Source organism: Quercus lobata, chromosome 6 (assembly GCF_001633185.2).
Source record: "Quercus lobata isolate SW786 chromosome 6, ValleyOak3.0 Primary Assembly, whole genome shotgun sequence".
Taxonomy (NCBI): Eukaryota; Viridiplantae; Streptophyta; class Magnoliopsida; order Fagales; family Fagaceae; genus Quercus; species Quercus lobata.
In genome coordinates this window covers 1,794,149-1,817,962 of record NC_044909.1, presented here as the reverse complement: position 1 = coordinate 1,817,962, position 23,814 = coordinate 1,794,149, and the positions used below count along the sequence as shown (strand labels likewise).

Genomic DNA, 23,814 nt, shown 5'->3' with positions numbered 1-23,814 from the left:
TGTAAACCTCCTTCATATATGAATTTATCTAATTTAGAGAGGAAGAATTTGCAACAATGTCTCAATTTCAATTCAAACACGGGTTTGATTCGCACTCCTTATTTTGAGAAATATTTACCCTCATAAAAGGGAAAAATGGAGTCTTTGTCTCAAGAAATGCCTTGAGATAAGATAGATGTATAGAGCATTTCAACGAGAGAGTACATTTTCAACTCTCTCAAAATGGAATCTATTCCAAACATATATGTCATGTTTCCATACTTCAACAAAGTACAAATATCTAAATTTGATATTTTTAGATACTTTTTCAGATGTATTTACAAAAAACGACAACTGTTTAACATGCCAATTCTCACCTTCTAATACTAGCAACTCTCTCTTTCTAATACTAGTATACACGACAGCTGTTTAACGTGCCAACTCTCTCCTACTAGTATCCACTTCGGTACTACTCACTAATCTCCACCGATCTTCACCTATACAGATTTTTTTTTTTTTTTGAAGACACCTATATAGATTCAAAAGTGGGTGATGGCAATGGTAGTAACCATGCCATAATCTTTGTATGAATAAGATGGTTATGAAATCATAAGTCCATAACGCAAATTTCAACACAAGTGAATAAGCTATGACTTTTTTCCGAGTATCAAAATAAGTCGATAATTGTTGGGTTAAAAAACAATTATCGACTTAAAAACACAATTGTTTAAGTAAATAGAAGAGTAGGGATTCTGGGACTTCCAATGTACCAGTTAATCAATGTTTGAACTGGAATCGTCCGGTACAACGAGGAGTTCCAGTTTGGGTTACTCTAGTACCAAACAACTACACGCCAACTATAGATGAAGTCAAAAAATCTAAAGATTTACTAGAAGACATGACCATAAGAAAATATCTTGTTGTATTGCATATCAAGTCAGAAAATCTAAAGATTTACTAAAATGACATGACCATAAGAAAATATCTTGATGTGCTATATGAATTATGTTTACTAGCAGATGATATTTCTTTGCGATCATAACAAGAATTTCACAATCTCATTAACCAAATGGAAGGATAGGATCCGCATGCGTGAAGCTTGGTGGATCCTTGTAAACAGTATGGCTCCCACGAATTAAAAAAGTTGTGCATATCAATACATTATTGGGACACCTATTCATGTATTATTGTACTATTAGACTTGTATTGTACAAGTTAAATGAAGCAACAAGAACTAGCGAGTTATACCAAAACACAAATTTTATTAATTCAACATGATAAAGGCAACTAGGCAAGACTGTCAACGTTTGCTCTTTCACTCCACACTCTTCTCTTTTCTTTTTTTTGAGCAAACACTCTTCCTCTTTTATATAATACTAGGAATGGCTCTGATTAGTCTTCTTGCACGCACAAACTGGTACATTAATGCTACCCGTTACAACCAGACTTCACATGGTGAGTACAATAATTGGCTGACACTTCACATAACTGTTCATGGATCATTTGACATGGTTGGATGCTGCACATATCAGACGGTTAACAACAAATTAAATTTCAAATACGTGAGCACTAATCAATCAGCATTAACACACAAAGATACCAGAGTCAAAATCAGCTCTACCTTCATTCTACTCTTTTGATGAGCTTATTGGCTGAGAAAACATACAGAAAATTTGGGGTCATCCACATAAAACAAACATGTGAAGCTTTAAACTAGATATTGGTGGGATGCGCCAGGCCCAAGCTATAGTGCAACGCATGGGCGACGCTTTAAGAGCCCCAGTAGCAAGCTACTGTGGTGGGCTCTCCCCCTCAAGAAATAAATTTAATATCGTGTGGGCCGATGACCCACATATCAGATATTAAACTGATAAGAACAGATACTACACTTGATCTTAGCCAAAAGGCCGAGAAAGGTATGAGTGTTTCTGTCACACATGCCATCTTTTATTGTCCAACTCATCCCGGTTCTCCTTTTCTGGAGGCAGTGTGGGACAATACTGCGGTAACCTATGTAAACTTCTCTTACATATAATTTTGTATTTCTGGCTGAGATGTAAAATACAAAGCTCAAAGTTCAACCAGTTTTGTATTAACAGATTCGATTCTTGTGATTGAGCCTGATTAGACTATTGAGTCTAAAACAGATCGAAACTTTGGGTATATTAAATAATTTACGAGATTATCAAAATGATGCGCCGTAAGTGGCTGTCCAGAGGAAAAAAAAAAAAAGAAGAATAGATGATTTTTTGCAGCATTAAATGGCAGGAAATGTAGCCTGTTACCATTGCAAGGATGATGGATGCTAATGACAACATTCAATGTGTTACAATTCCCAAGATGATTGTGGCAACTGCAGATTCACAATATAGAAATATGGTTTAGATAATGCGAAAGTTTTGATTTAAGATTTTGAAAGTAAGAAGAACATTTAAACCATATCGTTTATTAACTAAAAATTTTACAAAGTGACATGATTGATTAGTTTCGCATCAATAATAGTACAAAATTTACTACATAAGTCTTACAAATCTATATCTATATATCTTTATAATATTTAAAAGTTGAAGCGCAACATTTGTTGTTGTTATATTACATTTGTTGTTGTTATATTACTTTTGAGCCACATTAGCGTAAAACTTTGATCCATTCGGTCAATTGGGAACACTTTAGTTTGTTCGGTCCATTTAGTATATTTAGTTTTATTTGATCTACTTCAGTTCAATTCAATCCAATTCGGTTTTATTCTGTCCATTTTGGTCCCCTTTGGTCCACCTTGGTCTTATTCGGTCTATTCGATCCAATTAGGTCTTATAGGTCCATTCGGTCTATTTGGTCCACTTCGGTTCACTCAGTCCATTCCGATTCTTTGGTCTATTTGGTCCACTTCGGTCCATTTTTATACTTGAGTCCACTTCAGTCTGATTCAGTCTAATTCGGTCCATTCAGTTCCCCAATTTGCCCTTGAATTCTTCAATTATTGCGTCTGAGCCATTTCCCCCCAAATTTCTCTGAACAAAACAACACCCAATTGCTCAAACATGCGATCGTCGATTTCATGAGGGTGATGGTGCCATTGAAGGATCGAGAATCGTTATTGGAGTGTAAGTAGAGGGATTAAATTATGTAATTTAAATATTTTAATTAAATTATGTTTTTCATATATATTTTACCATGTATTTTTGTTGAGTGCAAAATACATTATATGTTCCATTACATAAAAATTATAACATAGAAAATACTTTTAAATAATGGTGTTCTTAAGACTAAGTGAAGTGACTCCAAAATAATAGGACTATGGGATTCCCAAAACTAATCTTCTAAAACAAACACCTAAAATTAAGAGATGTGATTCCATAATAATGATAGGAATGAGTTGTTTTTTCAAACCAAATTCACAGAAGTGCTGCTTAAAAGTTTTGAAAAATATAACCAAAAATTAATTTAAAAAAATTTACATGGTAATTGATTTCTATGAAATCAAGTACCATTAAAAAAATAAAAATAAAACAACAACAACAGATGCCTACTTGGTTTAGTCATTTAAAAAAAAAAAAGTTGTTTAACATGTCATCTCTCTCCTTCTAACACTAGCATCCATTTTCAATACTACTCACCTCTCTCTCTCTCTCTCTCTCTCAACATGGATGCCCTCTCAACGGTCCGCGACTACATGATCTGAAATGAGCTTGATCGGATCGTTCGGTACAACTACGAGTTCCGATTCGGGTTACTCTAGTACCAATCAACTACTCGCCAACTATAGATCAAGTCAAAAAATCTAAAGATTTACTAGAAGACATGACCATAAGAAAATACCTTGATGTATTGTATGACTTTTCTTTACTAGCAGATGACATCTCTTTGCCATCATTACACAAAAAAGAATATCACAACCTCATTAACTAAATGGAAGGATATGAGATATGCATGCCTGAAGCTTGGTGGATTCTTGTAATCAGTAATAAGGTGCTAGCCATACCATACTTTGTAATCAGTATAGACGCTCAAATTAAAAAAGTTGAACATTTCCATGCATTATTGGGACACCTTTTTCTTTTTTGATAAGTGCATTATTGGGACACCTATTCATGTACTACTGTGCTATGAGACTTGTATTGTCCCTCAAGTTAAATGAAGCGACAAGAACTAGGGAGTTACACGAAAACACAGTTTTAATTGATTCAACATGATAAAGGCAACTAGGCAAGAGACTGTCAACGTTTGCTCTTTCACTTCACACTCTTCCCCTTTCTTAATTACTAGGAAAGGCTCTGACGAGTCTTCTTGTACAATAATGCTTACAACCAGACTTCACATGGTGAGTACAATAATAGGCTTAGACTTCAGATAACTGTTCAATAACTTGTCCGACATTTCAAACAACTCGGATGCGATTGGAATAATTGCATTTACTTTCATAAAGACTCGAAGGATGCAGATGCACTCTACATGGATCATTTGACATAGTTGGATGCTACACTTTTGATGAGGCTGTCATTAACATACAGAAAGCTCAATGGCTACAGAAAATTTGGGCCATCCACATAAAGCAAATATGTGTAGCTTTGAACTAAAATTGGGTGGGGTGCGCCAGGCCCGAGCGATAGTGCAACGCATGGGCGACGCTTAAGAACCCAAGTAGCAAGCTACTGTGGTGTGCTCTCCCCCTCAAGAAATAAATTTAATATCGTGTGGGCCGATGACCCACATATCAGATATTAAACTGATAAGAACAGATACTACACTTGATCTTAGCCAAAAGGCCGAGAAAGGTATGAGTGTTTCTCTCACACATGCCATCTTTTATTGCCCAACTCGTCCTGGTTTTCCTCTTCTGGAGGCAGTGTGGGACAAAACTGCGGTAACCTATATTCACTTCTTTTTTACATCTAATTTTGTATTTCTGGCTGAGATTTCAAATACAAGCTCAAAGTTAAACCAGTTTTGTATTAACAGATTCAATTCTTGTTATTGAGCCCCTGATTAGGCTATTGAGTCTAAAACAGATCGAAACTTTATGTATAATAAATAATTTACGAGATTATCAAAATGATGCTGCGTACTGTCCACAGAGAGAGAGAGAGAGAGAGAACAAAAAACAAGAAGAAAAATAATAGAGAAACTTTTGCAGCATTAGTGGCAGGAAATGTGGCCTGTTACCATTGTAAGGATGATGGATGCTAATGACAACATTCAATATGTTACGATTCCCAAGATGATTATGGCTTCTGCAGATTTAATATAGAAACATTATGGTTTAGAGTTAATTTATACATGACACAAGGAACATTCTTCTTTAATCAAATAATAATATCTTTTAAATAATGCATTTTATGAATGTTTTCATTTAAAATTTCTAAAGTAAAAAGAACATTTAAAGTTTTAAACTAAATCATTTTTTAACTAAAAATTTTACAAAGTGACATGATCGATTAGTTTCACATTAACAATAATACAAATTTTACAACATATAAGTCTTACAAATCTATATTTATATAATATCTAAAAATGAAGCGTAGTATTTGTTGTTGCTACTCTACTTTGGTCCATTCGATTAATTGGGTCCACTTCAGTCCATTCGATCTACTTTGGTCAATTCAGTCCATTCGTTTTACTTTTCTCCAATTCAGTTATATTCGGTCCATTTTATTCAACTTCGGTCCAATCACTTGGTCCAATTTAATCTTTTTTGGTAAATTGGTCCATTTAGTCCAATTCGATCTTATTCGATCAACTCAATCCAATTCGGTCTTATCGGTCCAAATTTAGTCTTATTCGGTCTACTTCGGTCCATTCAGTCTTATATCAACCATTCGATCCAGTTCTGTCTTATCAGTCCATTTAGTCCATTCCGTCCACTTGGGTTTATTCGGTCCTATTCTATCCACTTCAGTCCAGTTCGGTCTATTTGGTTCACTTCAGTCCAATTCAATCCACTTTAGTCCTTTCGGTCCATTTCGTAGACTTCGGTCCACTTTGGTATTATTCAGTCCAGTATGGTCACATTTGGTCTACTTAGGTCCATTCAGTCTACTTGGTCCAATTCAATCCACATCTGTCCATTTGGTTCACTTTGCTCCAATTTGGTCTTATTCGGTCCATTTTGGACTAATTGTGCCTTAAATGTATTCTTTTTGAAGGTTGCTTTTTTAGTTTTGGGTTGATTTTTTTTTTTTTTTCCACAAAATTTTTTGGGCCAAACTCTTTAGTTTTGAGCTAAAAATTAGGCATTATAAATTAGAGATAGGGGCCCTAAAAATGAAATAAAAATAATAAATATTCCAAAGATTATCTTAAAATTCAAGTTTCAATAATATAGGCATTATACTTTTATTTGGAAAGAAAAAAAAAAAAGCTGCAATTCTAAACGTATATAATAATTTAAACTTAATGTAACATGTTACATGTTGGAATGATGGTGTACATTTTTTTAAAAAAAAATATTCTTGATATGTTCAAATTAGTCAACTGATTATGGAATATTTAACAAGCCCTTTTAGTAACATCAACTTCATTTATATATATACCACAATGTATTGTTGTTGAATGCAAAATACATTATATGTTCCATTACATAAAACTTATAAAAAAGAAAATACTTTTAAATAACACATGCACTATTTAACCTACAAATTTTACATTATATTCTTATCAAATAATTATATTACATTTTCCCTTAATTTGTGTAGGTTTGCAACTAGCATGGATGAAAATGAAAAACATTCTTAAAGCAATTAGAAAGGGAAATAGTCGATCCTTTATTTTTCAACAAATAAAAAATATATATAATAATCATATAACATCTTCGAATTAGGGATGACAATAGGGTGAGATGAGGCCGAAGGAAGGAGTCTTCACCCTGCCCTGAATGGTTTTGTCTTACCCCATCCTGGCCTTGTCTTGCATGGCAGGGCAAATTTCTTTGCCCCATCCTCACCCCTTGGAGCTCCGCAAGGCCCCACCCCGTGTTGAAAAAATTTACTTCGTATTAAAATGTCACACCTTGCTACATAGCTATTAATTAAAAAAAAAAAAAAAAAAAAAAAAAAAAAAACTTGTTTCATTAATATAAATATTCTTAAAACTACAATTAAATTATCAAAATAATTTTTAATAAGGACTAAATAATATTATCCAAAGTGTTTAACAAGATAATATCAAAATAAAATAAAATAAATAAAAATATTAATATTCATGCATTTAAATACTTAGTAATACAAACTAAGTTTTCAATACTAATAGAGTGGGGCGGGGCTAAAAGCCTAAACCCATCCCCACCCTGCCCGAATGTGTAGAAAAAAAAAACTTGCTCCATTCTTGCCCCACCACCTTTATAGGGCAAGAAAAAACTCTCGCGGGGTGGGACGGGTCAGGGCAGGGCAGGGAGAAATTGTCAAGACAATTTACTTGATCGTAGACATTTTTGGAATACCTAGGGATAAATTGACAATTTTTATAGAACTTATTGTAAACCTCCTTCAGATATAAATTCATCTAATTTAGAGGGGAAGAATTTGCAGCAGTGTCTCAATTTCAATTCAAACATGAGTTTGATTCGCACTCCTTATTCTGAGAAATATTTACCTTCTGAAAAGAGGAAAAAATGGAGTCTTTATTCAAAGAAAAGCCTTGAGATGGGGTAGATGTATAGAACATTTCAACGAGAGAGTGTTTTTTCAACTCTCTCAAAATGGAATCTATTCCAAACATATATGTCATGTTTCCTTACTTTAACAGAATACAGATATTTAAATTTGATATTTTTAGATACTTTTTCAGTCGTTTAACATGCCAACTCTCTCCTTCTAATACTAGTATCCACTTCAGTACTACTCACTAATCTCCACCGATCTTCACCTATATAGATTCTAAAGTGGGTGATGGCAATGATAGTAACCATGCCACCATCTTTGTATGAATAAGAACGGTTATGAAACCATAAGTCCATAGCGCAAATTTCAACAAGTGAATAAGCCATGACTTTTTTCCGAGTATCTTTTTTTGAGAAGGTCCGAGTATCTAAATAAGTCAATAATTCTTGGGTTAAAAAACAATTATCGTCTTTAAAAATGCAATTGTTTAAGAAAATAGAAGAGTAGGGATTCTGGGACTTCCAATGTACCAGTTGATCAATGTTTGAACTAGAATTGGGTGGGGTGCGCCAGGCCCGAGCAATAGTGCAACGCATGGGCAACGCTTGAGAGCCCCAGCAGCAAGCTACTGTGGTAGGCTCTCCCCCTCAAGAAATAAATTTAATATCGTGTGGGCCGATGACCCACATATAAGATATTAAACTGATAAGAACAGATACTACACTTGATCTTAGCCAAAAGGCCGAGAAAGGTATGAGTAATTCAATTACACATGCCATCTTTTATTGTCCAACTCGTAAAGGTTCTCTTCTTCTCGAGGCAGTGTGGGACAAATACTGCGGTAACCTATCACTTCTTTTTTACATCTGATTTTGTATTTCTGGCTGAGATGTCAAATGCAAAGCTCAAAGTTAAACCAGTTTTGTATTAACAGATACGATTCTTGTGATTGAACCTGATAAGGCTATTGAGTCTTAAACAGATCGAAACTTTGTGTACAATAAATAATTTACGAGTTTATCAAAATGATGCAGCGTAAGTGGCTGTCCAGAAAAAAAAGAACAGATGATTTTTTTGCTGCATTAATGTAGCCTGTTACCATTGCAAGGATGATGGATGCTAATGACAACATTCAATGTGTTACAATTATCAAGATGATTGTGGCTACTTCAGATTCAATATAGAAACATGGTTTAGAGTTTATACACGACACAGGAACATTCTTCTTTAACAAGTGAAAGATTGAAAGTTTCAATATTATGAAGTGATTTGACGATCACCAGTAACAAAAACTCAATTCACCTTGGCCTTCCAGATTTTTTGATATGCAGTTTGACTTCATCATTGATGGATGAGCCTTATGATTGAATCACAAGAGAAGTTGAAGTTCTCAAAAGAAGATGCAAGAAACTTTACATTATTCGTAGCATATTGTTGTGGTATAATATGAATGAAAAGGAACAACATTCTATATAATACAATCAGAAAGGGAAGTTGTCCATCCTTTGTTCTTACTTAGACAAATAAACAAAATATATATTATATAATGATTATCCAATATCTTGGGATTTTGTAGACAATTGTTGGAACCCACCTCCCCTACCCCTTTTTGTTAAAGTTAACTTTATTGCAACCATCAGTGTCAGTGATGACAAAGCAAAATCATAAGGGAGAAGTCCTGGCTTTATTGATGTTTAGGGGTTGTTTGGATTTAGTATTTTCCATCACCCATCACTCTGTTTTCATCACCTATAACTCAAAATTGGTGGGTCCCACAACTGTTTGGTTTGTTTGGATTTGTTTTCAGCTTTTGTTTCCATCACTTAATTCTCTGATTTTTGAGTAATGAGTTATGAAAACTAAAAACAACTTTTAGGTGTTTTTGAGTTATGAAAACAGAGTTATGATGACATTTTAGTAAATACACACATATTTGAGAGACCCACAGTCAGAGAGTAGTCAAATCTGGTCTGGTCTTCTTCTTCTTTTTTCCTTTCACGCTGAGTTTGGTCTTCTTTTTCTTCTTCTTCTATTTTTTTTTTCTTCTTCTTTTCTTTCCTTTTCACATTGGTTTTTTTTTTTTTTTTTCTTTCACGCTGGATCTGGGCTTGATTTCTCTATTCTTCTACTCTTCTTCTTCTTCTTTTTCTTCTTTTCTTTCCTTTTCACATTGGGTTTCTGGGTTTGGTTTCTTTTTCTTTTTTTTTCTGTCACACTGGGTTTGGGCTTGGTTTCTCTATTTTTCTCTTCTTCTTCTTCTTCTTCTTCTTCTTCTTCTTTTCTTTCCTTTTCACATTGGGTTTCTGGGTTTGGTTTCTTTTTTTCTTTTCTTTTTTTTCATTCATTTTCACTAGGTTCGGTGAGTTTGGGTATTGGGGGTTGAAGGAAAGAAGAAAAAGAAGAAAAAGAAATAAGAAGTAAAAGCTGCACCAAACCAATTCGTGGGTCCCACAAAAAGTAAATTTTTTTGAGTTATCAAAATTGGAAACAAGTGCCAAATATGCCACCTTAGGAAGTTGTGGTATTTTAATTGTAAGTGGTTAGTTATAGAGTGATGAGTGATGAAAATTGAGTGAGGAGTGAAGAGTGATGGATTTTTAAAAACCAAACAGCCCCTTAGTATCCTCTTATAGCTGAAGCAAAAGCAACCCTTCTTGGTCCAATTCGATCCACTTGGTATTATTCGGTCCAATTCGGTCTTATTCGGTTTATTTGGTCTTATTCCGTCCATTTGATCCAATTCAGTCTAATTTGGTCCATTCAGTCTACCATTGTCTACTTGGTCTGCTTCAGTCTTATTCAGTCCACTTCAGTTCAATTAGGCCTTATTCGGTCTAATGTGGTCCATTTTCTCTACTTCAGTTTATTCTGGCCATTCATTCCACTTCGGTCCACATCAGTACATTCACTTTATTTCGGTCCAAACTAGTCTTATTCGGTCTAATTGGTCCAATTCGGTCCACCTTAGCTCATTCGGTTGATTTCAGTCCAATTCGTCCACTTCATTCCTACTCAGTCCATTCAGTCCACTTGGTCCAACTCAGTCCACCTTTGTCCATTTAGTTCACTACAGTCCAATTCGGCCACCGTCTATATTTTTTAATCCACTCTGATTCATTCAGTCCATTTCTGTTCATTTAAACTATTTTGGACTAATTGAGCCTTAAATTTATTCTTTTTGTAGGTTGTATTTTCAGTTTTGGGCTAAAAAATACAAACAAAATAAGAAATAGAAATTAGAGATAGGGGCCTAAAAAATGCAATAAAATTAATAAATATTCATAAAATTACCTTAAAATTCAAGTTTTAATAATATAAGTATTATACTTATATTTGGAAAGAAAAAAAAATGCTACAACTCTAAACTTATATAATAATTTAAAAGAGAAATAATATGTCTACAACATTTTTACAACAAATCCTAAGTAGCAAGTTTTACTGGTTGTTATTGTTAGGATAAAAAAGTAATCCTAGTGTTAGTTTCAAATTTGAACTAATAATAACTAACCACTTGTGATTTGTTGTAAAAATGTTGTAGACGTAGCATCTCTCAATTTAAAAACATATTACATTTGAGTCCAAATCTTCTATCCTACTCTTCCTGCTCCACTATATATTCTACAAATGAAAACATATCACATGTTCATCTAATTGATTAAATGCTAAATTTATGTCTTCTATTATTTCATCCTAAATTTATGGTTGGAGGCTCTGAAAGGACAGCCATAGATCAAGTGCCAGCCACCATACTAATTCAATAATTCATTTGAAAGGACTAGTTTTGAATCAAAATTGTGAAAGTGAAGTCGCACCAGTTTCTTTAAAGTACTCAAAAGCACTTAGTGATGCCACATTACTTTCTTCTTAAAGGGTCACTCACAAGAATCAGAGCTTCAGTTGCCAATTAGTAGAATTGTAAAGAAATTGAAAATTTGACTAAGTTTTGCACATAGGTTAGTCATCTAAAAAAAAGTACAACGTCCATGATGGAATTATTAATAAAGATAAATTTAAATAGATTTGACATAATTGATAATTCAACACACAAGTATAAAAAATCTTGTAAAAATAGCATATTGTCAAATGATTGAAAATTCAAAATAAACCATTATTTCAGCAATAGCATATTACTGAAACAGTTCAGGGTTCACACTAGACTATCTTCATATCAAGATAAAACAGTTCTTCGCTAAATAATAATTAAATTCAGAATCTTCCCTTGAGGGTAGAAACGACACATTTATAGATAATCATACTTATGTCACTGTCAAAGAACAGGTAAGTTTCACTGCATGCCGATCCTGCAACTTGATGAAACAGCAGCATATAAAAGCAAAACAAGACTACCTTCCTGAAGTAAATTATATACAGGTTATATTGAACTATTAAAAATGGTATATGGTTCTCAGTATGATTAGCATCATCATTAGCTCAAAAAGAGTTCTACTAAGTGTACGTTTGGGTCCGGCTTATACGTTTGCGTTTGCGTTTGCATTTGCATTTTTCTGTTCTTTTTTTTTTTCTTTTTTTCACGCATTTTGGGACAAATTTTACTGTTACGGCTACTATTTATAAACAGTAGCCACAAAGTTTGGCTTGTCAAACAATTTTCAGTCAATCAGTGCACACCATACACTGTTCACAGATCCACAAATTTTACTTTTCAGCAACTTTTTCATTAAAAATGGGTCTCACGGTACTATTCACACATTTTACAGTGTTTTTCAGTTTTCAGTTTCAATTTTCAGTTTTCAGCTGTATCCAAATGGACCCTAAGATTATAAAACTGAAGATGCAAATTTCCTTCTGAATAACATATGTATTCCTTTCATGATTTAAATTAAGTTCAAAATCTGTCCTCAGCCACATATATATATATATATATATATATATATAATATAACAAATTTCATGACATAAATTTCTAGCAAAGCAGAAATCACTAAGAACCTTTGGTGCAAATTTTCACAAAGTAACCAAGGATTTTTCTCAAAATTAAATGCCTGCGTTATTATCCAGCAGGGACTAAAACTGAAAAATATAGAAGGAGCACATATCTTAAATACTAGAACTTAACCAATAAACCAATCCAATGGTGCTTTGAGATGTAAGACGAAAAAAAGTTCCTGCTTAATAGCAAGGCCACCAGCATCCATTGTTTCCTGTTGTAATCGACGTAACATCTCCCAAATTCTTCTCCACAACTAGATGGACATATGCCAAAATCAACAGGGCCAAAACAGCCACAGAATAGAAAGAACATCACTGAATCGAGAACAACTCTAATCAAACATCTAACAAGAAATCCAATAATAAAGTTACTGCATCATTAAAAGGAACATACGAGTAACTAAGGGGCATTTCCACAGTCACATATTATAAGCAAGACTGATCAAAAAAGGATCATTGAGTCATAAACTGATAACTGCAAGGAAACAAAATAGTCAAAATTAAAGCAACAATTATGTCATAAAGATGAAAGTATGATACTTTATGAATATAGAATATTATGATAAAGAACATCATAAAATCTTGATTCTTGAGTGAACTTCAATTTCAACTTTTGAGTAGTCAGACAAAATGTTGAAAGGCATTAACTTAGGTAACAGCGTTTAAATTTTTTATTTTTTTTAATTGATCTAGACATTGCATTATATGATTTTCTTTTTACAATTTGTTTTTATTCTTTTCCTCTTTGAATCTGATTTCTGAGCTCAAGGTCAAAGGAGAATGTTGGATTTTATTTTTTAACCGGTCACAACAATTTATAACAGTAAACTTTTTTACTATTAACATTTGAATTTTAGCAAGGAGAATCCTACTCTTTATTGGTATAGATGAAAACTGAAGAAGATGCATGTTCGTGACTGAAAAACACAGGAAAAAATGTAGTTTAACATCCCTACTGAGTTCTGACTTCCACACTTTTCTGAACAATAAAAATCATTTGATAATATATAAGACAAGCTAACAAGTGCATGATAACCCACTTACCTTCTTCTCAAAATTGGAAAAAAAGAAAAGAAAGTGCTTGATAACCATAAACTTCCAAAAAAAAAACTAAGCAGTGTGAAAACATTAGGTGACACATCCACGATGAACCATGGCGACATTCAGCATACAGAGTAATGATATAAGGCACACCAAAGGATATAAGTTTAAATAATAAAATTATTATGTCTATAAGTGTATTTGCGTACTCTTCACTTGCAATGGCTTGTTCTGTCAAAGCTTCCTAATCGTTAATGCATTGTCCAGATGACTTAAAATTTGTCATATGACTTGATTATCAGTTCACCTTTCTCTGTATGTACTCTGCCTTCCCTCATTCTTGCCACCACGTTGTCTTAAATGAAAATTTTATACCACAAAACTATCAGATGCTACATGCATATGATAGACAATTAGGATCCTTCTTCAAAACATAGAAAGGTGTGTCCTGTTTGTATCATTGTGCAGATAACTTTAAACCAACATCTGTTTTCAATTAATTAAATCTTTTCTACCAGAAAATAGAGATAATAACAAGAGAAATTAAGGGAAATAACGTCCTAAAGAACACTTGCAGGATGTACAAGAGAAAATTTTGGATACCCTTATCCAAAATATAATTTCTGTCTACTCAAAATGACAGATCCAAAAGAAACAACGAAAGAGAAGATGAAACAGTGTTCTATTCCCATGGGGAAGATTCTTGTGTTCTCTACATAGCCATATTTCTTCTGTGCGTGCATTATAGTATCGACAGCACATTTGCACTCCTCACATATATACCTGGCGAGACATTTTCTTCCTTCTCTACAGGAATGTGGACCTCAATGAGTCAAATGGCCCGATAAAATGAATCAATGCCAAAATTTTTGATTTTTTTACTAACAGAATGCCACATCAAGAAAGCACATCCGTACTTCTAACTTGACCTTTTTCTAGTTAAACTAATTCCCATAAACTAATCTAATCTAATCAATGCAAGAGGGATTGAGAGTGCAGGATAATAGTTACAATCAAACTGATGCACCTTTGGGATAAATTGTGAGGTTGCCTAGAACAAGAGAAACTACTGAGAGCATTCACATCCCATATCTTCATACTATTCTATTTTACCATCTCAAAAAGTCACTTTATCAATTATACAATATCATTTTATAATACACTCAGCATCCCAACTTTTATTTTACTATACTACACATGAAAATAATATAAATTATACAATAAAATATATTTTATTCTCTCTCTCATTTTTGTCTCCCTTCCTCTTTCTCAACTAGTGGTCAAAACTCAATACACCATCCACACAACAACCACCCTCTCAACCACACCACCTCCACACAGCAACCCAGTCACCACCACACAACAACCACCATGACACCAAAACCCGTTAACCAACAAAACCCTTCTTCTTCTTCTTCATCCTCAGGATTCATCACCGTCTTCACCGAGATCAATCACTTCAACCCAAAACCCCAACTACAAGAACAAGCCTTTCCCACCACCATTGAGATCTTCCTCTTCTGTGACCCGATCATTGACCCAAACCCACACCACCACCACGATCTTCGATCTCTGCCGATCCACACCAACCTCAAACCCAAAATCAACACCCAGCTCCGTCACACCAACCCCCATTCAAAAATCAACACCCAAATCCAAAATCTCCAATCCACGCCCAGATCAACCCAGATCAACACCCAGCTCTGTCACGCCCAGATCAACCCAAATCCAAAACCCATAACCCATAACCCATGGCCCACCACCCCGATCCACCACCTGACCCATGATACACCGATCGGAGCAAACCACACCCACATTGGAGCAAACCCATTGAAGCCACATCGAACCCATCAGAGCAAATAGCACTGAGAGAGAGGAAAGGGAGAGGGAGAAATCTAAAAGAGAGAGAGACGAGGAGGACAAAGTTGAGAGAGTGGGAGAGTTAGAGTAGATGAGAGAGAAAATGAATAAAATAATATTTTTATTTTTACAATTGAGCTACAGTGCAAAATTGCTAAGCAATTGCTACAGTGCAAAATTTCGGGCCCAAAATTGCTCAGCATCCGAAATTGTCTATGTACACTATTGCAAAAAAATTTGCAATTGTGCTACAGTGCAATTCTAACAGTGTAAAATTTCGGGCCCAAAAAGCATTGTAGCACAATTGCAAATTTTTTTACAATAGTTTACATATACAATTTCGGATGCTGAGCAATTTTGAGCCCGAAATGCCAAATTTTCCTTACATTTGGCATTTCACAGACCCAATGCGAATGCTCTAATCCTAAATATGGGAACCTTGGATCCCTAATTGTAGTAAACAATATGACTATCAGTATATCACAAAGCCATTATAAATCATCATTAACTCAAAGAGCTATAGAGTAAGACAACAAAATAACACTTGGTATCTTAAGAAAACTAGCAACATCAGATGAATAGAAACTAGCAGTTACAAATTCAAAAAAATTTATTATCCATCCCTGTAACATTACTTGCTGGAAGAATATAAACTACATATCTTTCATTACATTTTTTAGTGGTAAAAGAATTTTTATTTTTTTTAGAAAAGTATACAATGAAGTGACACCCAGCGAAAATAAAATAGCCAATTACTATAACTTCAAGATTCATTAGTTTTGCATTCAAGTGGAAAGTATTACACTATTTTTTTGACATGGAACAATTACACGATTAATATATGCAAATTAACAGTACAAGTCCTTGTTAGTACAGACTGTACTGAACGTAAAGCCATGGAATTGATCACAAGAAGGATCAATTAAATTAGAATCTAATGAACCAACAACAACAATGTAAGTGATCAGCAAAATTGTGAAGGTCACAAAAGAAGCAAAATATAAAACAATTTGTTTAAGGCAAGAATAATATGGTTTGAGCTACCTCCTATGACCGGTTCTCTTAGAAGCTCATTGGGTTAATTTGATACTTATACCAAGTATCAGGTCCATAGGTTCGAGAACTGGTGAGAGAGAGCTACCTCCTATGATAATATTGCAAAGTAGGCAAGTACAATTTGTTGTCCTCATAATGCATTCATCTTTTTGACAGTTTTTAATCTCATCCCTAATTCCTTCAACAGATGACTCTCAATTCCTTATAAGCCAAACATTATATATAATTGAAGCTGTCATTTTCTTCTTGAATAACATATATATTCAAAATCTGCCCCAGCCACGTATATATGAAGAATTTCAAGCAAAAGTGTATCAAAACCCAAAAAAAAAAAAATCTAGCAAAAGAAGAAATTACTAACCTTTGGCTGTAGATTTTCATAAATGAAGTAACAAAGGATTTTCTCCAAATAATATGTTATCATCCAGCAGGAACAAAAAAGAAAACGCCCGGCTTAAGTAAAACTACAACTTGACACCATTAAACCAATCCATCCACTGACGTAAGCCAAAAAAACCATTTCTTCTCAATAGTCAATGGCAAGGCCACCATCAGTTGTGTCACCTGTTGCAAATTTGTAATCTAGCACATGATATCTCCATAATTCCTTTCCACAACCAAATGAACATAACCAAAAATCATCAGAATTTCTTAGTCTAGTTTTAAAATAGACTGATCAGAAATATAACTTAGTCCCTAAAAACAGTTAGTTATTTTTTCTCAACTGTTTTATGGACTAAATTGGCTTTAGGGACCAAATTGGTTAGTTTTAAAAAGTTTTGAACTTAGTTTGCATTAGTCCGAACCTCAGGAAATATAAATGGAATTTACCCTAAAAAAATAAATATAGTTGAAGGTATTTATAGACAATTTTGCAGAGGAAAGCAAATTCCTAGAAAACAAAGAAACTCCTCTTCACTTCTCAAAGCTTTGATAAGTAACTCTTACTATTGGTCTTTGATAAGTCATATCAATATGGTATGAACCATATTTTCTTCACATTTAAAAAGAAAACTTTAAAATATCTTCTAATCTTTATTTTCTCTCTATACAAATAAAATAACAAAGAAAACACTCAAATATAATAATAAAAAATGAGCTAAATCATACATGAATCCTTAAGTTCATAATTCAATAATTCTATAAAAGAAGAAAAGAGAATATATATATATATATATATATATAACACATAAAACAAAGTTGAATCACATATAAAAATAGCTTAAGTATGCATTTGAATGATGTTTTTGTTAGAGTAAAATACTATTTTGGTATGTAAATTTTTAATTTAAATTATATTACTGTGTAAAAAAAAAAAAAAAAAAAAAAACACATAATACTTGTAAAAAAAACAGCAACATATTCAACAACAGAATCTTTCTCTTTACACGTGACTTTTTAGATAATTATTGTTCATACAGATTTACCAAAAATGTTTTTGGATAAAGTTAAAAAAAAAATTGTAAATAAGGTAATAAGTATTTAAGTTTAGAGCAAGACTTAGGTACAGTACTTAAGTGTTATTCCTTAGGTTTCTCTTAAGATTCTATCATGTGGCTTTTTTCACATTAATGGAAGTGTATTTTTAAGTTAAGTAGCCACATAATAAAATCTTAAAAGAGGAACCTAAGAAACAACACCTAAGGTATTGTATATAAGTTTTGTCCTTAAGTTTAAAGTAAACACCTTCTCTTTTTTCTCCAAAAAAAAAGTATCCATATGTAATAAACTTTTATTCTTCTAAAAAAATAAACTTTTGTTAATACAGACTGTACTGAACGTAAAGCAATGGAATTGATCACAAGAAGGATCAATTAAATTAGAATCTAATGAACCAACAGCAACAATGTAAGTGATCAGCAAAATTGTGAAGGTCACAAAAGAAGCAAAATATAAAACAATTTGTTTAAGGCAAGAATAGTATAGTTTGAGCTACCTCCTATGATAATATTGCAATGTAGGCAAGTTCAATTTGTTGTCCTCATAATGCATTCATCTTTTTGACAGTTTTAATCTCGTCCCTAATTCCTTCAACAGATGACTCTCACTTCCTTATAAACCAAACATTATATATAATTGAAGCTGTAATTTTCTTCTTGAATAACATATATATTCAAAATCTGCCCCAGCCACATATATATGAAACTTCTTTTCAAGAATTTCTAGCAAAAGTGTATCAAAAAAAAACCAAAAGAATTTCTAGCAAAAGAAGAAATTACTAACCTTTGGCTGTAGATTTTCATAAATGAAGTAACAAAGGATTTTCTCCAAATAATATGTATAATGAGTTTGCCTGTGCACTCATTGGTATAATGAATTGGTGGCTTTGTAAGATAAAAAAAATAGTGTAATATGGTGGAAGCCACTGATAACTGCAAATTCCATGCAAATTTTTAATGTATAAGAATGTGAAGTTTAATATTATGGTAGCCTTTCCCTTGTTATGTGCAATTAGTGTTTTTTTTTTTTTTTTTTTTTTTTTTGCGTGTTTCTTAAATGAAGTGGTGAGAAAGATTCAAATCCTGGTTCTGATTCAAACCCAAGTTCTCCTTCATGGGAGAACTGAGCAATGCAACTAAGCTACAAAGCTCTTGATTATATGGAATTAGGTAATAACGTGAGGAGGTGTATACACTACTAATATGGTAGAAGAATGTTGTGCTTCCTATTCCACTATTTTTTATTTGACAGAAATCAATAATATAAAGTTAATATTATTATCATTTTGTGAAACATGGTTCTGTAATTGACTGTACAACTTATTGTTCGTTATAAAAACAGTTATATAATCTGTGTGCTTATTTATTCGTGGATAAATTTGTAAAATAGAATATCCAAATCATTCATCTTAGGACCCTACTTAGGTGAGACCAGAACCCAGTACTGATCCTATAAGGCACCTCCCTCCACCCCCCCCCCCTTTCTCTTTCATGTTTAGTTATGACCATACTTAGCTGCTAATGATTGTTCCAACTCAGTTATGTTTTGTTTTTGATAAGTAATAGAATTTTTATTGAACATGAGTAGGGCTACTCTATGCTCACGTTGATGTGCATAAAGCACCTTTAAAAAAAATACAAGCAAATCAATCAGAAGATCTAAGAGAAAGTTGAAAATAATTCCTTCAACAGATGACTCTCAATTCCTTATAAGCCAAACATTATATACAATTGAAGCTGTAATTTTCTTCTTGAATAACATATATATATATTCAAAATCTGCCCCAGCCACATATATATGAAACTTCTTTTCAAGAATTTCTAGCAAAAGAAGAAATTACTAACCTTTGGCTGTAGATTTTCATAAATGAAGTAACAAAGGATTTTCTCCAAATAATATGTTATCATCCAGCAGGAACAAAAAAGAAAACGCCCGGCTTAAGTATAACTACAACTTGACACCATTAAACCAATCAATCCACTGACGTAAGACAAAAAAAAACCTTTTCTTCTCAATAGTCAATGGCAAGGCCACCATCAGTTGTGTCACCTGTTGCAACTTTGTAATCTAGCACAAGATATCTCCATAATTCCTTTCCACAACCAAATGAACATAACCAAAAATCATCAGAATTTCTTAGTCCAGTTTTAAAATAGACTGATCAGAAATATAATTTAGTCTCAAGAAAGTCAAACATCTAACAAGCAAATCCAGCAATGAATAAGCTACTGCATATTTAAAAGGAACGTACGGGCAATTCAACAATTAATCACATCATAGCCAAGAATGATCACAAAAAGGGATTACCGAATCATAAACAGATAATTCCAATGAACCATAGTCAAAATTATTGCAAAATTTATTTCATTAAAGATGAAAATAGGAAAATTAACATGAACAACTACTACTTAAAAAAGCTCCTAAAAAAGTCATGGACATTAATCATAGATTGCAAGCTTCTGGTACATCTCTCTAGAGATAGCTTCATGCATGACAGCAACAGGGTTGATAATCCCACCATTTTCCAAGAACAACTTGACCAAATTCTTAGAAAACCCACTCACCAGAGCCACCCCACTCTGATCGGATGGAACAGGAGTGGCCTTAGAGTTCCTAAGGTTCCAAAACACAATCTCAGGCACCTTATTGTACCCCTTCTCCCTAAACTTTCTCTGTATAACCTCATAGTCAGTTTCCCACCCTGACCTCCTCAGCCTAGCCTCTCTCTCTCGCTGTTGTCTAGCCTCATTCCGCCTCTGACTCCTCTCATTCACATCGCTCTCCGACTCGTCACTATCCATATCCGAAGAATCATCATCCATACCGTAATAACCACCATACTCATAATGCCCGGATGCTTGGTCAAACTCCATATCACTGAAAACAAACACTTTTTGTATAAGTTGGTCCTCAGTCAAGTCTGCTTGAACAGCCACATCCAGAATCTGATCAAACACAGCCTGAAAGTTGGTGCTCCCACCCCACTGCATATTTCTAATAAACTGAGTCTTTTCACTCAGGCTATCTCCTTGAACCATTTGAATGGTAGGGTTGGTGTCAAAAGTTATCACTTGACCTTTCCATGGGTCCTCACTAAGCTCCGAGATCATCAACCCTAGAGCCACACAAACATTCATAGGTTGACCATTCATACTCCCCGACACGTCACAAACCGCAATGCAGTTACTCAGCTTGCCCTTCTTCAACAAGTCATCCACCATTCTCTTCCACTGAAGCTCCGCCACCTGTCCTCCATCGCCGTCATTCAACGAAGCGATAATCTCATGTGGGAGCAACGCACCCGCCGCGATTGTTGCCTCACCATGCTTCACGCTTTCGAGGTACTCCTGGAATCGCTTGTTGTCGTGTTTCAGAAAGAGTTCCTTGTAATTCTTCATTGCCACCGAAGGTACACGGTTGTAAGGCAAGGTTTCCCACATATTTGCACTCATATACACTTCGGGGAGTTCCAGAACCTTATGGAGTGGGACCAAAACTTGCTTTCTCAACCTATCTCGGACTCTATAAGCATAGTGAGCATCTTCTAGGGTTTGATATTCCGGGTCAGACTCTTTAGGGAAAACCCGTTTAGCAATGCTTTCGCATATCAACAAGGACTTGTCGTAGGCCGAGTCAATCGTAGGGCACCATTTCGCTGCAAGACTGATATCTCTATGCTTTCCTTCATTCAAAGCTTGCATATCAGCCTTCAACATGTCAGCAAAAACATCGGAAACAGCGTCATGCAAGAACCGATAATCCGGATCTCGGTTATACCTCTCGAAAGCTTTCTTGGCCATGGCCAAGACCCGTTCTTTCCTCATCGTCCTTGCGTGCTCTCTTTCGAGATTGACTTTAGCGATATTCTGCTTAACCCTCAACTCCTTGGGCAACTTTGAAGTCTTCTTATTCTTGTTCTTATTCTTCTCGGTTTTTTTCATATTTGCGAGGTGTTTTCTCGCGAGAGAACGCATTCTGCCTGTGACTCTCCCCCTGCCTTGCATTCTTCTGCCTATGCCCATGGCTGCTTTTCTCTGGTCCCATTCTCTTTTGGCGATTTCGCGTGCCGACTCGCCTTCGAGAATTAGGTAAAGAATTTCCAGGAGGTCTTTGAAGTAACCGAAGTCAGCGAAGGATCTAGCATTGAGGGCTAGGGTTTTAGGGTGGTGTTTATGGAGCCAAAGCGCCGCCGTATAGAACCGTTGCTTGTCGGATTTGCCAGTGCCACGTACGCCACGGAGGTTACAGATGAGTTTGAGTGTGGTGAGAGGGTGGTAGGCCCAGGCTTTTTGGACTCGCTCGACGGTTTCATAGGATGGTGTGGAGGGGACAACGTGGAAAAAGAAATCTAAACATGGGTTTCCTGTCGCTTCGTAGGTTAACGAACAGTTTTCTGTGAAGCCGAGTGTGGGTTCTTGGGTTGAAAGATTTAGGGTTTCTACTGAGGACTCGATGGCGGTAGTGGTGATGCTTTTGGTGTTGATCTGGGGTGGGCCGAGAAGGAGGGAATCTGACGCCATTGGGACTGAGATTTTTGATGGAGATTTGAGAGAGAGAGAAAGACGTAGTTTGATTATGAATTTGTAATTGTGAATAGGGTTTACGCCAGGAGTGCTTATATACTGGGTTTGGTGGGCTTTAGTATGAACTCACCGATGCTAATTGATCCATCAGATGAAACCGAATGCACCTCAATTTTTTACAGTTGGGTTATCGGGGAGGGCTTGATAGTTGGCCCATTTTGGCTGTCGAACCAACTTGAGAAAAACCCAAACCCAAACCAATCAGATCACTTAACCAAAAATCAATAAATACTTCAAGAACCCAGCCTCCAGGTACAAAAATTTAAAGGATGCAAAACTCACAACACTCAGAACATTTGGGGAACTAACCTGGCCATGTTGGCTGTCTGCTATATTAATCACTTGCACTGTCATCCTCCAGTCACTAACCCGGCGCCGATCACTCACTGCCAACCTGCCACCGCTTCTTCGTTACCTTTGTCCCAACATAAAAGCCGCTTCTTCTTCACCTTGTCCCAGCATAAATGTTCTCTCTTCTCTGTATATTATTCTTGTTTTGTCCGCCTCTGATAGCCTAATAAATGTGAATGAATGACGTTTAAATGGGCTAAAAGTAAAAACTGAAGTTAACTTTTTCAAATTTTGTCTTTTTGACATCACACGGCTTGGTACTTCTATTATTATTATATTATCATTTTATTAAAAAGATGGAAACATTATTGAGATGTAGCAAACTAGTTAGTAGTAGTGATTAGATTCTCAAAAAAAAAAAAAAAAAAAAAATGTTAGCAGTAGTGATTAGGGGTGTTTATTAGAGGAGATTGAGTAATATTGTTTGAGTGTTTTTTATATATGTGTTGATGAAAATGTGTGTAAAAATATATATAATGTTGTTTAAAATGCTCAAAATTGTGTTCAAACTAAGCTATCAAACAGGGCTAGATCTTCATACATTTTAAAAGACTATTAAGTTTTGTTAATAAATTATATAAAATTTGACTAATAAATATATAAATAATATATATAACGGTAAACTCGAAACAGTACACCGATATTTACTAGTATCCGAATATATTTTACTGCTGATTAAATCAATATAATCTCCAATATGATATTAACTTCCTTAATTTTGAACTCATTTTCTTCTGGGTACTTCGTACTGAAGCACATAGTTGCTTTAAGTATTTAGAGGAAGGGAGGCAATCAAAGCACTGTTGGTAAAAGTGTGCGAAGCGTATTTGAAGAAGTGCGCCTTTTGGAGTTTTTCGATCGGCTCAATGTTCTATTTTATGAGATTTTTAAATATATATTGTGGGGCCCAATAATTTGTGGACCAAGCCCATTTACTCGTTGGGGTCCAAAGGCCCAAGC

At 34.6% G+C, this 23,814-nt stretch overlaps 1 protein-coding gene and 3 non-coding genes across 4 annotated transcripts; all 4 read right to left on the bottom strand.

The window, feature by feature from the left end:
* Positions 1-1,702: 1,702 nt before the first annotated feature.
* Positions 1,703-1,899, bottom strand: LOC115951083. The gene has a single exon (XR_004083219.1). It is a non-coding gene; the product is annotated as a U2 spliceosomal RNA (small nuclear RNA).
* Positions 1,900-4,562: 2,663 nt separating this feature from the next.
* LOC115951084 lies at positions 4,563-4,758 on the bottom strand. Its single transcript, XR_004083220.1, has one exon. It is a non-coding gene; the product is annotated as a U2 spliceosomal RNA (small nuclear RNA).
* Positions 4,759-8,133: 3,375 nt separating this feature from the next.
* On the bottom strand, positions 8,134-8,329 carry LOC115951086. Its single transcript, XR_004083222.1, has one exon. It is a non-coding gene; the product is annotated as a U2 spliceosomal RNA (small nuclear RNA).
* An 11,937-nt stretch (positions 8,330-20,266) lies between these two features.
* LOC115950530 lies at positions 20,267-22,541 on the bottom strand. The gene has a single exon (XM_031067721.1). The coding sequence runs from the start codon at positions 22,438-22,440 to the stop codon at positions 20,359-20,361; it is 2,082 nt and encodes a 693-aa protein (XP_030923581.1). The 5' UTR covers positions 22,441-22,541; the 3' UTR covers positions 20,267-20,358.
* Positions 22,542-23,814: the final 1,273 nt, after the last annotated feature.